Source organism: Schistosoma mansoni, chromosome 4 (assembly GCF_000237925.1).
Source record: "Schistosoma mansoni strain Puerto Rico chromosome 4, complete genome".
In the NCBI taxonomy this organism is placed as follows: domain Eukaryota; kingdom Metazoa; phylum Platyhelminthes; class Trematoda; order Strigeidida; family Schistosomatidae; genus Schistosoma; species Schistosoma mansoni.
In genome coordinates, this window is record NC_031498.1 from 19,567,887 (window position 1) to 19,586,535 (window position 18,649).

At 31.1% G+C, this 18,649-nt stretch overlaps 1 protein-coding gene across 1 annotated transcript in view; it reads right to left on the minus strand.

The window, feature by feature from the left end:
- The window catches only part of Smp_166190 (putative nucleolysin tia-1), a gene marked incomplete at both ends in the record, with an annotated part of 53,159 nt that extends 34,579 nt beyond the window's left edge, over window positions 1-18,580 (minus strand). Inside the window, 2 exons of the mRNA XM_018797110.1 lie at window positions 791-878; window positions 18,490-18,580. Of these exons, the coding sequence (XP_018652184.1) occupies window positions 791-878; window positions 18,490-18,580 (179 nt within the window). The remainder of the gene's footprint in view (window positions 1-790; window positions 879-18,489) is intronic.
- Between the last annotated feature and the right edge of the window lie 69 nt (window positions 18,581-18,649).

The window sequence follows — 18,649 nt, forward strand, 5'->3', positions numbered from 1 at the left end:
GGTCGGGCTATGACCGACCTTCTTTTGAACTGAAATACTTATATTAATTAATCACTGAGTAGTAACCCATTTTGCATTTGTTTAGTCCTGAATGCTAATTAATTTCTTTTGAACCAGTTGAAAATAGACTGTTTCTTCAATTGCATTCAAATTAATAAAATAATGTGAAAATGAAATTTAAGGTAGTAAAATCCACTTAGATATCATTCACTGTATCTGAATCATCCAATAATACAATGTATATCTTGAGCCAGTTTTTTGTTTTCTAAATGAAAGAATTCTCTTCGTGAGGTAGTGTTCAAAATTAACTTTATTTGGAAGGGGTTTTGTGAAGATTTCAGTATTTCCATAGTTGAAATCATTAGTCAAATAAAGATAGACCACCATGGAAAACCTGGAAACAGTGGACGGCCGTTTCGTCCTACTATGGGACTCCTCAGCGGTTAAATGCTCTGGCACAAGACTGGTAGGTCCTGGGTTCGAATCTCGCGAGGTGGGATCGTGGATGCGCACTGCTGAGGAGTAGTAGGATGAAACGGCCGTCCAGTGCTTCCACGTTTTCTATGGTGGTCTAGCTTCCATTGACTCATGATTTTGACTGATTACATTTCTAGGACTAATCAGTTTACTTTTCAATTGCTTATCGGCATTGTTGATCACCACACTACCACTCCTGAATTCAGGGTCTTTTTGGTTATAAATCTGAAAGCATATGAGAAGTAAGTTTTTACATGATATAATCTAACATTAGGAAAAATCAATCTGATAATCTGGAAACTGGTTGACTTACGTAATTGTTCCAAAATTAGAAAATGCTGCCAACAAAGTTTCATCCTGCACCTCTGGAGCTAGATCACCAACAAATATATGAAATGAATCTGAAACGATAAAAAAATGGTGAAAATATGCTTTCGTAAACTCTTTTACCTATCATAATCAATCAGGCTAAACTGTTCAATATGTCGATTATAAATGTGTATTAAGATATTATTTTAAAACATGAAATTATAGTGTGTTTCCAACAAAGTATCTAGAGGTTGGTGTGATATTTATGTGTTTTAATGTTTTGAGGCATGTACAACTGTGGAAACGAAGTACGTTACTTCTAGAAATCTTGGTAAATCACTAAAATGTAGAGTTGATCAAGTTATGGGAAATAGAAATTTAATTAGTACTGTTAACATTATGAATGAAAACATTAGAGTTATATTTTTTAAAAAGTCCTCAGTTGGTATTGATAATTTTTCGTCGTATTTTCAAAAGATACAATTATTATTGTATTTATGTAGCAGTTTTAGGTAGTTATGTGATATATGATTAGAATTTGAATACAATTTCGGGTTTGAATTTATTAAATAGGTCTTATTTTTAGAGACCTTTCTAGGTAATCTACGTGCAAAATGATGTTGTGTTATACACTGAGGCCAAAAACGAGCGTTCAGCGCTTCATTTGCATAATGCCACTAAATCACCACAGCTGTGAACTTATTCAACGAGCGTGATATAAGGTGGTTGATAGTAGATAGGAAGAAGCCCATAACCTTGTTAAAATTCGCTGTCAAATCTCACCTCTATTGTTGATGGAATTTTGATGTTTGGTCCTGCCTCATAAAGCTTCCCAATATGAGGTAACCAATGGTATATTCATTAACGTAGCTATATTCCTTAGAATAATATACTTTTAATCACAAATTCGCTCTAATTTGGAGAGTCAGAAACTGAACATTGACATATCGTACAAGTTACAAACCACTCCTAAGTAAAAGTCGATTTAATTATCTACTACTTCATTTCAGTTGGTAAGATAGAAGACGATAAAGGAAACTTAAGTTCATAGCGTCGCGTAGATTTCTAATCATTATATTACATCTGAGTCTACCTTTATATAATTACATTATAGAATTGTTAAAACATAAACATTATTAAGAAGATTCAGTTAGAACTAAGGATTAGTTTATCATAAGATCGTTTGTAAGAAATGTTAAATTGTCTCACTAATAAACGAATTATACTACTGAACAAAGAATAATTATATTAACTGTATTATATCAATAGTAACTTATTTGTATCTTTGACTGCTTGATACATTTACTATTATATATTACTAAATTATTCGAATATTCCATTATTATCTAGATTTCTATTTGGTTATTGAAAATTACTTCCTATTACAAAGTAACAAGTCATTAAATAAACAAACAATATATTTGTAATATCCCAATGAGTAGAAAAACTAGATTTTCGGAGGTTTCGCGACTTAGTGTAATCCATTTCTTCAGAGAACAAATATCTAAATTTTGGTTATTTAATCTCTGGAAAAGTGGCCCACTTTAAGTCGTGAAACGTCAGGAAATCTAATTTTTCTCCTCAACGGGATATTACAAATATATTGATTATTGATAACAATCTACCAAATGATCAATTTATTCAAAATTATCAAATCAAATCTTGGTAATGACACCTATGTCACTGAATAGTTTCCTTTATATAGTAAACTATATTACTATATAAACCTTCTTGATATTTTATTCATTCTATATTATGTCAATACCATATTCTGTTTATGAATTAACCATGATGATGTCAATAAAACATTTTAGTTATATTACTCAGCATGTAAATGTAACAGTAAATTTTGGTTTAAATCACTTGGGCTTCTTAAAAGATGTCACTGGTTTCTTTCATAGGAAAAAAAGAATTTACTATTTATGCGCATTTTGTTATATTCCAATAAATAGAAACAATTGTGTCTCTGACGTTTACTTCGAAGAGGTGACTTATATGAAGTCACGAAACGTTAGAAATACAATTTTTCTACTTATTAGGATATAACAATATTATAGTTTTTATTCGCTCTCTACTCAATGTTCAATTTATTTGAAACTATCAAGTCCAACCTTAGTATTGATACCTGAAAACGTAATATTATTTACGGAATCTGAATGTAACATTTATGTAGAAAGAAAATTTCTTCAAGTAAAGACTTTTACTTACAATAGTGAATATATATGGTTGTATTCAAAAAAGGTGATTCGTAAAAATGATACATATTATTCATATGTACTCTAAGATGGTCTAACATACCTTCTGCCTAATTGTAAATGGAAAACGTCAGTAAACTATCTGACTTCATCATTTATCATTGTTTATCTTAGTGCTTTTTAGTCGCTTTAAGCAACAATAACAATGTTCTTTTTTATTGTTTGTTAGAATCTTCTCATTCAGCTGACTACTCTCAAACAGAACGAAACGCACGTCCTAGATTCCACTGCTAGCCACCATTCATCGTTGTTTATAATAATAATGATCATTTCAAAAAATGTTTACCCAAACACAATATCATATTATCATTCAAGACAAACAAATTATTCAATATGAATTGATTATATAACATGATATAATTCTATTATATGAAGAGATCAATTCATCAACCGTCATACCAATGAAATTAATTCATATATATTAAAAAAAAATACTTAATTTAACTGGGGTATTCCATGACAGTAAAACTAGTTGAATAAAGTTGTTCGCGGTAGACTTTTTATCAATCGATTTCAAAGTACCAATCGTTCATTCATATCGTGTCTATGCAAACCAACAACAGTGAATCTATAACATTTCAGATATAATTTCATCAACATTAAGGAATAGGATACATAACGATTGTAATTGCAATGTGAATAATTTATAATATTCAGTATTCTTTTCTAATTTATTCCAATAATAAGCAGATTTGATGTAAAAGGGTGTTTAATTTATTTTCTTCAGAGGTAAATGAATGGTATATATTATAATATTTCAGCAATATTTCAGGAATCGTTAAATAATTTACTATTATATTAGATACAATTGTGAAACTAAATATACGATTTAGAAAATCATTAATTGGACTACAAAATGTTTAGCTGTCACTATAGTAACAGTCGGAAATTAGCGGTGATCATTATTGTATATAAAATTAAAACAAAAGAGTAGTTTAAATAAGGCTCAAAATGATAAACGTTTAATGAACATTTTACTGATCTTATTATTGAAAATATTTTTAAAATTGTATATATGCTGATAAACAATGAATAATTAATTGGATTTTAAAGCTATTGGGATTTGAAAACGAGAAACAACAATTACATCATTATCGGTTATAGTAATATGTAGCTGAAACAACAAATTTTAATTTTGGAGATTAAAAATCTTTTGGTAATATTTAAAAAAGAAGTAACTTGTGATGGATTGTATTGTTATGGTTTTGAATACTTATTAATACTGGATCCTTTTTAAATGTTAACAGATTGTGAATCATTTCATTTTTGAGAAGGTGTGCAGTTAACTTATTGAAAGACGAAGTTCTCAGAAAATTGAATCATTGATTGCATATTTGTTATTCAAAATGTTTGGTTGAAATGAATGATAGTTTTTGTACATTTTCATGTAGTTTGATGTGTTTTGATCTAACTGCTTAAGTGTTAATAATATATCAATAAACACTTTGTAACAGATTTTACATTAAATTCATTTTGTATTGTTTGTTTGAATCTGCTCATTGAGGTTCAGAACTGCTATTGATCAGTCTCTTATTGACATATGTACATCCTTCTCGGATTGCCTCCATATTGCTTTAATTTACTAACATTTTAACATCAACACTGAGATGTAGGCACATCTAGCCGGGGTGTTCGAAATAGGATGAAACGCGCATCCAAGATTCCACTTCTAGCCGCCATCCATCTTTGCTTATAATCTTGGAATAAATTTTGTATTAAGATGAAAGAGTGTAAAATACATCATATTAAAGTGATTGAACACATTTCAAAGAGATAACCTCAAATTAAATATGGTTATAGTCAATACAAATTTAACCAGTTTCTCGTTTACATATCAGAAAATTTATTTACGTAAACTAGACCAAACGAATGTCCTACAATATGACAGTACATATTCGTAAAAACGATAACTTTCATTTAACTGTTCAAATAATAATGAGTATTGTGTCATCAAAAAAGAAAATACTCATGACGTAAATACTTTCAATAAAACTACTATTATTCATTTTATAATAAAAATCAAAATTTATTTCAACATGAAATAAAATACAAAAGATAAAAAAGAGAAAAGTAGAAAAGAAAAGAAAAAGAGAAAAGAAAAAAAAGAGAATCCAACATTTTACTTGTCATTATTATAATTTTTACCCTTGTAAAATGTATCCAACTAATTAACAAAAATGTTAAAAACGTAATAAAAGTATTTTCATAGTTAGAATCATGAGTCAATTGAAGCTAGAACACCATGGGTAACCCAGGAAGCACTGGACGGACGTTTCGTCCTATCGTGGGACTCCTCAGTAGTGCGCATTCACATAATAAAAGTTTAAAAACAGATTCAATATTTGAAAAATTCATTGGAAACAAAGTAACCATAGTTACACTTTATAACTTTATGTTAAAAAAATATTACATTTTGTAATTTTGGTAAATTAAACTAATTATAGCATTAATGAACCTCATAATGTTCATTATTTATTTATCTGTTATAATATTGGTGAATAATTAAAGAAATGAATTAGTTTACATGGTTTTAATTAGTTTATATCCCCGTGGCTAATCATAAGAAAAAATATAAAAACAAAGTGACTGACTTGAATTATAAGATACTTTTAAGTAAGATTAAAAGTATAATTCGATTAAAAGATTATATTTACTAAACTTTGTTTTCTTCTAATAGCTTCAAAAGGAATAATAGTTTGGTCGGTAAAATCAAAGAAAAAGAAGAGAAATACAAATTGACCTTTAATTGTTGTCATAATCAAGGAAGCTGAATGAATATTAGTTAGTGGAAAACCAGAGATATTTAACTCAATTTACCAATATATATATATATATATAAATTGGAATGTTCACTTATTGACTAGGTAAGGAACAATAATTATGGAGGAGAGGTTTTGTGGAGATTTTGATAATTTCTTTTTATAGTTGAGTTCATGAGTCAGTTGGAGCTAGGCCACCATCGAAAACCTGGATCCACTGAACGGCCGTTTAGTCCTATTGTGGGACTCCTTGGTAGCGAGCATCCTTGATCCCGCCCTCAGGGTTCGAATCCAGGACCAATCGGTCTTGAGCACGAGCGCTTAACCTTTAAACCACTGAGCCGTCATCCAACGGTGTTAATGTCCAACTTCAACCAATCCACGAAACTGAGCGACACATCCATCATTGTCTTCAGTGAGTTGATATCTCACAACAGACCAGGTTGGATTAATGTCAAATTTTTCGTTTTAAATCACAAAACATAAATGTTTCTGTATAATTTTTTTCCGGATATCAAGTATCATTACATTCAAAAATCTTGGAGTAAGATTAAAATGGATTATTTTATTAAATTATCGAAAATTGTTTCAATTTTTTCGAAGTATGATAAATCCCTAATAATTACATCTCTAACTAATAATTAAACGTTTTCAGTTGACTAATTTCGAGATAAATTCTTATAGTTTAGGTAAATAGTTTTGATCTGTGTTGTCAACTATTATTGGGATTCCTTGTATATTGTGAATGAACTGAATTTCAGATCTATGTCTGCTTGATAACCTCCTCAGCGAGGGAACTGAAAATTTCAAGTTTACTCTCGATACTGCAATAAATCTTTATTAAAATCAAAGACAATTCCGATGTTTAGTGCTCTCTAGTTTCTATAGGTTATCTGGCTGATATCAGTCACTGATTTGATTTATTTTTCTGAGTAAGAAACCTTTATAACTTAACTTTTCAAATCCTGAGCAACGATGCATAGTGCCTAAATAGTTTCTGGATGACATTTAGAACCTCCATAGGGAGACAAATGATTTTCCAAAAGTGTAAGTATCCCTATAAAACGATGATAACACACACATTACAACAAATATGTACTACAAGTTTTTTTCTAGGCTTATTCTGGTTTATGCACTATAGCAATACTTAAAACTGGCAACATAAAATTGTACAGTGTTATCGTGTTTGTAACGATTCAATGTCTTTTAGATGATTCAAATCCAAAATGCAGGTACCCCACTCTCAACACGTCACAGAGCAAGTAAAATATATAAAAGACCAATAAATCAATATGTTATAAGCATAGATGAATGATGAATAGTGATTGAATCCAAGATGAGCGTTTTGTTCTAATTGAGACTTGTCAACTTGATGTATCTGCATTCCCGATTTGATGCTTACTCTGGAACCTAGATCCAGTACCACCCGCAGCCTTAAACATCAATAAGGAGATCCTAACAACCAATACAAGCGATTAAAATACCACCCTATTAGACAAGTTAGTGACTATATGAATTCACTAACTAAGTGGAAAACACAAGGTCGTTTAAAACGAAAAGTACTGGGTTGGAGTACCGGAGTGAACACCAACTCTCAAATGCAGGCTCACTCAGCTGACGAGTCCCAAAAAGATTGAAAGGCACATCCTAGATTCCATTGCTAGACACTATTCATCTCTGTCTCGTGACTTATTGATAATACCGAGGTAATCCATACAGTATGAACATATGCCGAAAACAAACTGATTACTTACAATCTTAAACATCAATAAGAAGACTCAAAAAACCAATTCAAATGTATTTAAGTAATATCTTAGTAATCATATCATCACTATAGTTAAAAAGGATTTATTCACTTCAAGTTGAACATGTATAAATAATGGACAAAACACAATTAATGTACACAGAAGAGATAAATGTTATTGTATAAGTTAACAGTTACCTAAATAACGTTCAACTTTGTCATTAAAACAAATCTTCTATACATATCATTCAAGTTAACACATCAACACGTGTATTCATCAACAATTAGTTTCCGTTTACTTCATTTCATGTATACAAGTGAATACAATATATTATTAGTAGTAAATACTTATATTAATTAAGCTTTTCTTATTAGTAATGTTACTAGGTTAACCGACATGTTTTTAAACAATAAAAATAAACAAATTTCAGAAAACAAAAACAAACTTGGCACGAATTTTTTTTTTCAAAAAAGCCTTTTTGTGTTGTAGGGATGCAAGATCAGCTCAATTGATGAACTGATTGATATCCGCCTTTTTCATTATGAATGTTCATGTTATGTTGTTAGTTTTCTTAATTTAAGGATAAAAAAGGGGTTATTAGAAGTGTTTAAAAATAAGTGACAAAGTTGTTTACTTCCTGAGATTAAAAAAATAATGTTATACAAGGGGGAAAATTAGTTTTTAATTAAAGCAAATGGTAGAGATTAGTGATTCATGATGTTTTTAATCAGATAAGTAGTAGAAGTAAATAATGAAATAGTAGATACACAAATAATGAATATATATTATAATCGCAAAAAGTGATGTTTAAAAAAAAGAATATTGAGGCTTACACGTCACAGGGAGGAACTCCAAACGGATACAAAAAGCAGATTTTATTTACTTTCCAGAAAAGTATATGGCAGACACTTTAATCAAATTGATTAATGAATGTGTAGATTTTAGTGTCACACTTAGTGAATGTCACCTATAACCAAAATAAGCGTAATATTACACAAAATCACTTCAAAATGAGTTGTCCATGTTGTAGAAAACAGCTTTCAGACTTAAATAGGAGCGTACTCACTATATATATCATGATCTTTTACTTTAAACCGACTTTCCTTAGAATAATATTTAAACAAATACTGGTGCGTAATAACTTTGTTCACACACGAATATCTAAAGACTATCGTGGTTTGGCAACTGCTATTACGGTACAAACGAACAACCACAAGGAATCTAAATTCGGGTATATAAATTCAGTGTTTTACATAACAATCAATAAATGTCTGTACAGTTTCAATTCTTAGTTATAAATTCTCATTACTATCACATCAGAACTCTATTTGTATGTTATACTGAATTAACTGGCATGAATTTTATGTTGAATAGTCTTCTCGCAAAGTCTTAGCTTATAGTAAAGCAATAATTTGTCACATAATATTGTTTAATTATCCTACGAAACCTAAATATTTACAAGCTAAATAGAAGTTATCGATTCTCAAGTATTATTATTACCAAATTATAAACGTTCAAACTACTCGGAATGTTATCTTTAATGGTAAAAAAAGGCTAATTTTTGAAGCATTTTATTTATTGAAGAATCTCAGAACCACTAAACAAAAATGATTGGCTAACTGTCAAACTATTCTATTCAACCTTTTCCAGTTACATTGTAGGCAGGTCAAAAATCCACTTTAACTATATTGTTACTGGATCATTAAGCTATTCAGTAAACGTATAATTAGTAGATCACCGATCCAATATTTTAACATTGAATTATTCATTTTCAAATAAACCGACTATTATTTATTGACAACTCTGCCTGTAGCCCCTCTGGGGGCTACTACCGGTCACGAGCCCGGATAAAGGAGGGCATGGGTTAGTGACTTCATCCTGTAGAAAACTAACTCACTAAAAAAACGCTAACCAGAAAAATTGTTTATTGACAGCCATTATACACTGAACTGTAAATTCAAGAGATAAAAACCAAAAACTTAAAACTTCAACCTGTTTTATCACCATATATAAGTTCATGGTAAATTACTTTTATGACCTCTCCACATAATTATTCATTTAGATACAACATTCAATTCTAGTTTTTTTTAATAATATAACTAGTTGTCCAATTTTACAAAGAAGAGATTGACGACCTCGTTTCGACGGTCATAAGTATAATATATTGAATAAACTTATTTGTTTCCATTTATTACATTATATTTAGAATAGATTAGGTAATCTTGTAGATAATCTTGTAATATTTCAAGAGGTCATTGTTGATTTAAAGGTATTGAACATAATGAAAAATCTTTATATATCTACCTATGGTCCCTACAATATGGTTTTATGACATTCGAAAGTATAGCAAGTGTTAGGAATGCTTTTACTAGCGTAGATTGTTTAGCTACATTCCAAAACCAAGGATTATATGAAACGGTGTCTCAATTACGTTATATGCTAATATCTATTCAAAACATATATAAATCAATCAATAACACTCGTATATTTAATAAAAGTGGCCGACTACCTTACTCTGTTTTGTCTAAACACATACAGTGTATTATACCTAGTTTTATTATCTTAAAATAGAAGTCACTATATCAGGTAGTTGTGGTGGGAACTACCTTGAATAAACACTTAGCGGTAATTATTTACTTATAACACGAATTTTAAATTAGAACGTTCATACTAACATGACAACCGTGAAACATTCAATCTAATTTTGAATAAAATAGAAGTTGATATTTTGAAAAAAACAGAGAACCATAATAGTTTTGATAAAATCAAATCACAAAATAACTGGTGAAATAAAAATATTAAACAATGAGATCTGTCAAAACGAGTAAACGTTCGACAACTCGAATGATAGTCTGATGACATTATATATATCTGACAGATTGCTCGCTACCAGTATATTGTCAAGCGTAAAATTTTAGCTTTAAATATTGTTAGATTTACATATTTCTGTCAAGTCATTCCACCCTATCTATTCTAGCGGTAGAATTAGATAACTGACGCCAACCACATTAAGGAGACCAGTGAAAATTTAGTTTATGAAACTAGACTTCTATCTGTTGAACATCATCTGATAACAAAAACTATGTAGATTTCGTTGATTTGTATTAGGTTGGAACCAGTTATATATATATATATATATGAATGAGTGGGTAAACAGTGGAGAAATTACATAAATATACTTACTTATCTCTGTTTTTTTGGAAAAGAAGGATTTGTATGACGAAAATTGCCTAAAAATTAAGACTAGAGTAGTGGCCTAGAACGCCCTAATTTTGAAAAGGGAAATTGAATGATGTCGACAAAATTGGAAACTCTATGTTGAATAACTCTCCGTATTTCTGTTTTACTTACTGCTCAATCACTATGAACTAAAAGCGATAGAACGAATTTAATGTAGCTTGATTCTTTTTAAAAACCATGAAAGATACCTACTAACCCGCTAGTCAAAGTGAACAAGTATTACGCCAACTAAAGATTACTTTACAAAAGTATTCGAATGATCCAGGTCATAATAAATTTGAGAAACCATGGAACTCGTTCCAACTTAATTAAAAACAACGGATTTTAAGTAATTCTTGTAATCAGATGAAATTCAACTTATTTACATACTATCAATTGCATATTTTTAATTCCAGTTTTGGCCTATTTATACTGTTGATATACTCATTAATATTATTATGATATATTTTATAAATGTTATCACTGGTACTATTACACCTGTAAACTTATAATCCCTTTTTTTCTTTTTATTTATAACGTTAAGTTGTGTAATTTACTTCAGTGATTTCACTGACTGACAGATTACCTTGATTAGCTGACTATCTTTCATATATATAAAAGTAAGTATATATATATATATATTTGCAAATTCTGATGAAGGTTTAATTTAAATAATATTGTTCATTTGTATGTTTTGTCCAACCTACATGATGTATATTCTAAATTAAGTTTTGTACCTTTTGCTTAAATCTTTTTATTGATGTTTAGGATTGTAAGTGATCAGTCTATTGTTGGCATATGTTCATCCTCTACGGATTACCTCGATATTACCAGTAAGTCATGAGATGGAGATGGATGTTGTCCAGCGATGAAATTTAGGATGTGCCTTTCAATCTTTTTGAGACTCGTCAGCTGAGTGAGCCTGCATTTGAGAGTTGGTGTTCACTCCGGTACTCCAACCCAGTACTTTTCGTTTTAGGCGACATTGCGTTATCTACTTAGTTACTGAATTCATATAGCCATTAGCTTATGTGATTGTGTGATATTTTGTTCACTCGTATCGGTCACATATGTGTGAACGTAGTTAAGACATGATAAAAATTAATATCACATTATATTAAGGATTTTTATTGACCATCAACTGCATGGAGCATATTTTAAATCATAAAAGATTGAAGTCAGTCCTATTTTAAATTGTTATCTTTTAGTGACCCTATATCTGATTCTAGACAGATTGTATGAATGGTTGTTGTTGATATATGTCGATAATCCTCGTATAGAATCAACTGAAATCGCGTTGGTGAATAATGGAATTAAGTTAGTCAAATATGAGAATGCATTTCGAATACGCATTTTTTGTACAATTGCTAATCAGAAAGCGAAGCAAAACCAAATGACGCGCGGTGGAGAAGGCAAGTGAGCCAACTTAATTTAACCAAGCGTAAATCGATATTCATAGTCAGACGAAAATAATTAACAGGCATGTAATGAGTAAGATAAGGAATGCACTTATATACACTTATATAAAAAGCAAGGTTGATAAGAGAATAATTGACATCAAAATGTGACTAAAGAAGAATGAATAAATTGGTATCTGTGGAAGCAAGATTAACATTTATGGGCTTGACATAGCAACCGACAATACAAACTACATAAAGCGAATCATCAAAGGTTCAAAACATAATATCAACTTTCTGATTCATTATCACTGAAGACTGAGGAGACAGAGTTCTTCCGTTAGGTAAATGTTTGGTTGTTTTTAACCTAGTAAATTTTTTTCCATCTAGTATATGTGTAGTGACGCAAACACCAATATGGACAATTAAATGTATTTTAATACAACATTACGAAATATCTTAGTAGAATCTGAGAACCGTACAGTAAATAATTCATTTAAAAAATTTCAGTCAATGGTCTCAGACCACACCAATCATTCTCCCTTCTCATTCACTTCTCTTCAATCTTTTTAACGTTCCACCCACAGATATTTCACTTTCGATTGATGATACATCAGTAACATCAGTAGCACATACCATATGTCCATTTCCACGAATTATGCTTCATTAAGCTAGAACATTATAAGTATACATATTGAAGAATATCCAGCGAATTTGCAAGTTTTTTCAATAGTTCACTAATCAGTAGTACACAATTTGATTTTTATTTCATACAAAATGTTCATAACATTCACGAATTGAAGATGAAAGAGATTTAGATATTGTTTATTGCGTTTCATCTTGAAATGGTATCAAATCATTCTTTAAGATAGGGGTACATTTCTATTATTTCTCTTTTTTTTCATTTCATATCATAAATCCTATCAGTAACAACGCATTTAATGGACTGAAAAATCATGAAAAATTTCCATTTTCATATAATTTAATCAAATAAAAACTCAAGTTATATAAGAACTTTCGTCTAAATTAGATCGAGTAGTTTCACAGTATTTGAGCGCCGAGTTGATGTAAGACATTAAATAAGAATAATATATTTGTAAAATCTCAGTTGAATGAATTTGAAATAAATCCAACGTTTCACCTGGCAATCTCGTTAATTCCTTGAACAAGCTTGGACCAGATTGCTAGGCGAAACGTTGAATTTACTTCAAATTCATTCTCTGAGATTTTCCAAATATATTATTCCTATTTAATGTCAAAACTCAAGTTAGTTTAAATCATTTATCTTTTTGATAAAATATAAAATGGATCCTTTATAATAATAATAATAATCTTTTCGCGCTTTTCAAATTTATTTTAAATAGTGTTTGTCTAAAACAAAACAAAAAACAACTTAATTAACATCGTCTTGGAGTATTTAAGACATTCAAATGAATAGGAAAGATACTTTCAAACTATTCGTAAATATTGAAAATAGTTTGTAAATGTATCATGTTTTTGCATACCTTGATTACTATATCAACTAGTTACATAATTGTTCAGTAGTGGTAAACTATGAAGTGGGTGTGTTTTCGTTTTTGTAGTAATAACTTCAATATACCTGAACAATGAATATGATTGACATAAAAATAAAAATTTTCAACAGTTATAAGATGACAGTTATATAATCTAAAGATTATATAAAGTATATTTTAATCAATTGAAATAATAATATAACTCCGTCTGTATATCCTCTGCTGGCAACTGCCAGTCCCAAGCCTTGATAAAGGAAGAAGGTTAGACTTGGGGTTAGCGACCCCATACAGTAGAAAACTAATTCGCTAAAAAAACGCTAACCAGAAAAAAACTATTCAAACCATTCAAACTCTGCTCCGGGAGTCAGAAGGCCTTCATTTATAAGAGTTATGACGCCTCATGATGAAAGCCGAGTTCCTTCGAAAGTCACGAGGCGGATGTCGCTTCTGACAACCAGAGCAACCACTTATTTAAGTACCTGGAATGTTCGTACAATGTGAGAGACCAGAATGGTCTTCCAACTTGATGCAGAAATGAGGAAATACAACCTTGAGGGGCATGAAATCAGTGAAACACATTGGACACAAGTTGGACAACAAAGATTAGCTTCAGGGGAACTTCTGTTATACTCCGGTCATGAAGAATAACATGCCCCACATACAGAAGGAGTTGCATTGATGCTGTCCAAACAAGCAGAGAATGCACTTATAGGATAGGAATCTCATGGACCAAGGATCATCAAAACCTTCTTCAAAACAAAGAAAGAGGGCATTACAATGAACGTCATCCAATGATATGCGCCTTCCAACGATTACAATAAAGACGTTAAAGATCAATTCTACGATAGGCTGCAGTCAATCATTGAGAAGTCCCCAAAAAAGCGTATGACGATTCTAATGGGAGATTGAAATGCCAAGGTTGAAATAGACAACACGGGATATGTAGGACGACATGAACTGAGAGAAAGGAACGAAAATGGTGAGAGCTTTTCAAACCTATGTGCCTTCAATAAACTGGTCATAGGCGGCAATATATTCACACATAAGCGCATTCACAAAACCACATTAACTTCCCCGGATCACACTACACAGAAACAAATCGACCATATCTGCATCAACAAAAAGTTCAGAAGGTTGATGTAGGATGTGAGAACCAGGAGAGGAGCTGATATAGCATCAGATCATCACTTGCTGGTCACCAAGATGAAGTTAAAACTTAGGAAGCACTGGACAACGGTGAGGACAACATTACAAAAGTATAATACGACTTTTCGGGATACTGACAAACTCAACAAATTCAAGATAGCCGTCAGCAATGGGTTCCAGGCCTTACATTATCTACTCAATGGAGAAGGAACTACTATCGAGAGCAACTGGAAAGGGATAAAAGAGTCAATCACTTCAACATGTCATGAGGTTCTGGGCTACAAAAATCATCACCACAAGGAATGGATCACTGTTGATACACTGGATAAGATTCAAAAAAGGAGGAAGAAGAAGGCTGCAATCAACACCAGTAGAACAAAAGCAAGAAACACCAAGGCGAATACACAGGAGTAAACAAACAAGTGAAGGTGAGCATCAGAATCGACAAACGTAAATATGTGGAAGATTTAGAAATGACGGCGGAAAAGGCTGCAAGAGAAGGAAGCATGAGAAATTTGCACGATACAACAAAGAAACTCGCTGGAAATTATCATAAACCAGAACGACCAGTGTAAAGCGATGAAGGCAAAGTAATCATCAACATTGAAGAACAACGAAACAGGTGGGTAGAACACCTCAAAGAATTCTTGAATTGACCAGCTCATTGAACCCACACAACATCAAAGTAGCTCCTGACTGGTACTGATGAAAATATATGTTGTCAATTAGGCAAATAGTCTAATTTAACATAGTTCAGAATTAAATGATTGAAATGAAAAAAAAATGATTGTTTTATCCTTTATATCTAAATTGTTTCATACTTGTCTCTCACTAAGTAAATTTTATATAAATATTAGTGTATGAATATCTGGGCAGCATCATTAATGAACGCGGTGGATCTGATGCAGAAATGAAGACGGGGACCGGCAAAGCAAGAGCAGCATATTTACAACTGAAGAACATGTGGAAGTTAAAACAACTGTCAACCAACAACAAAGTCAGAATTTTCAATACAAATGTCAAGACAGTTCTACTGTATGGGGCGGAAACTTGGAGAACTACAAAAGCCATCATCAAGAAGATACAGGTGTTGTTAACAGTTGTCTACGCAAAATACTTCTAATCCGTTGACCAGACACCATGAGCGACAACCTACTGTGGGAGACAACAAACCAGATTCCAGTGAAGGAGGAAATCAGGAAGGAGCGCTGGAAGTGGATAAGACACACATTGAGGAAATCACCCAACTGCATCACAAGACAAGCACTCATATGGAATCCTGGAGGCCAAAGGAGAAGAGGAAGACCAAAGAACACATTGTGCCAAGAAATGTAGACAGACATGAGAAGAATAAACAAGGATTGGATAGAAGTAGAATGGAAGGTCCAGGACAGAATGCTGGTCGGCGGCCTATGATCCATTGGAAGTAACAGGAGTAAGCAAATAAGTGAAAATTAACATTTTAAATAATTTTCTTGTTTTTTTTATTCTACTGAAGCATGCTTTGGAGAAATAAATTTTAAACAAAAAATAATTGTTTAAAAATGAAAAATATTTAAACTGAATTTACTCGATCTTGTTTCTGGTAAAATCAATAATTTTTACTTATTTAAACATGATACAACTAATTTAATTTTTTCAATACTGATCATTGTTATGTTTCTTTAATATGGTATGTTGAAACAATCTTACACTACACTTACCTTTTTGAAACAATATTATACATTATTGAAGTGATCAGTGTATTTTTATGAAGTCTGTTTTAATTTGGTCTTGAGTAAACGACATTAAAATTATTATTATTATCTAGGAATAATATATTTGTAAAATCCCAGCGAATGAATTAATTCCTTGAAAAAGCTTGGACCAGATTGCCAGGCGAAACGTTGGATTTACTACAAATTCATTCGCTGAGATTTTACAAATATATTATTCCTATTTAATGTCTTACATCAACTCGGCGCTCAAATACTGTGAAACTATTCGTTCTAATTTAGACGAGAGTTCTTATATATTATTATTATCATTATATAATTGCTAAATAATAATAGTAATATAAGTGGAGTTGGATGGTGGTTAACAGAGGAATCCAGGATGCACGTTTTATCCTATTTTGGGACTGGATGTACTTGCGTTCCACAGATGATGTTCTTTCCAGGACTCTAACCCTGTAGCATTCGCCCCAGACGTAATAATAATAATAATTTACCATTATCTGATTTCTAATTTTAGGGCAAATATGACTCGTTGACTGGTATTACTTGAATATTAATTCTAAATGTTTCCTCATTGTTTAAAAAATGATTTTATTTATGAGATTTGAAATTACATCACACAGCTATAGTTAGTGTCGTTAATATCTATCTTCTGCAGGAGTGCTTTAAGTGAACTATGTAGACACTGATTAGTTCAGTGTTGTTAATGCCAATTTGAACCAAGTTGTAATTGATGTAAGCAATATAATTTAAATAGTTGAGATCATGAGTCAATTGAAGCTTTACCACTATGTAAAACCTGGAAGCACTGGACGGCCATTTCGTCCTCTTTTGGGACTCATCAGCAGTGCCTTCAGGTTTTCTATGGTGGTCTAGCTTCAATTGATTCATGATCTCAACTATTAAAATTACTATAATATTCACAAAACCACTTCTGATAGTAAGCAATATAACTTTGAACTCTCAAAAGTATAATCCAGTCAGTATGATCCATACCTTACTGTTGTTTTTTCTAGCTGTCTTAAAAGAAGCAAACACAGAGATGAAGAATTTTGGACTTCCTAATATATCTGGATACTATCTTCTGTATGATTTTTTGTAGATGTAATGGAAAATACTACTCTGTGGATGTTGTAAGCAGGATACATATTGAAATAGATTCAGCTGTAAACTAACTCTTTAGATTCATATAAAGTCACTTCGCGAATAACAGTATCATGGTTAAGGGTAAATTTCATTACAAATATCAGCTGGAAATTGTAAGTGAACATTTAGAAACTTCATCAGATTTTCAAAATGTTGATCAACTATTACAGACTGAGTGGAAAAATGGACTATATTCCATATACAAGTTATACAGTAGCTTATTGAACACTTTAAGGCAAGACCATAAATTTGCCACACAATACATTCATAACATCGTTATTTCTAGGAGACCAAGATTTAAGGAATCGGGTTCTATGTAACCTATTGGTTTACATGCGTAAGGTCAACATCCTTTCAGGATTTCGCTTTAAATATTCTCACTTCAATAAGGATTTCATGATTTGCATTCATTCTCTCCTTAGCCGTTTATTTGCTTAATGTCCTGGTTACATCTACATGTAATTAATTATTAAAAATTAGTCGATTGGTAGAATTATATCATACTTTATAAGCTGGTAATACTCTCTTGACAGAGTCATTCACATCATGTTTACAGATTTTATAAATATTATCAGTTTAATTAATTAGGGAACAGACGGTATAACTTCTAGAAAGTTATGAATGATAAAACATATCTTTATTGACAAACATTTCAAACCAATGCCTGCCAACGCTATTTTTCTTTCACATTGATGAAACTTTTGTATATCTCGATACTATTTCGTTAGAAGGATAGTATTTTGAAGAATCATAAGTGGATACTGTTTAATGTAAACCAATGAGGAATGTATTTAAATAAATACACACTATCACTCTGAACGATATGCTTATAAATTCCAAGCCAAGCATTCGTTAATTCCGCATCATAAACATAGTCTTCTAAATATGTCAATGACATGCCAAGAATTAATTAAAACATCTAAAACTTAAACTATTTGAACGTGAATGGGAAGTAATTTATTCTGAA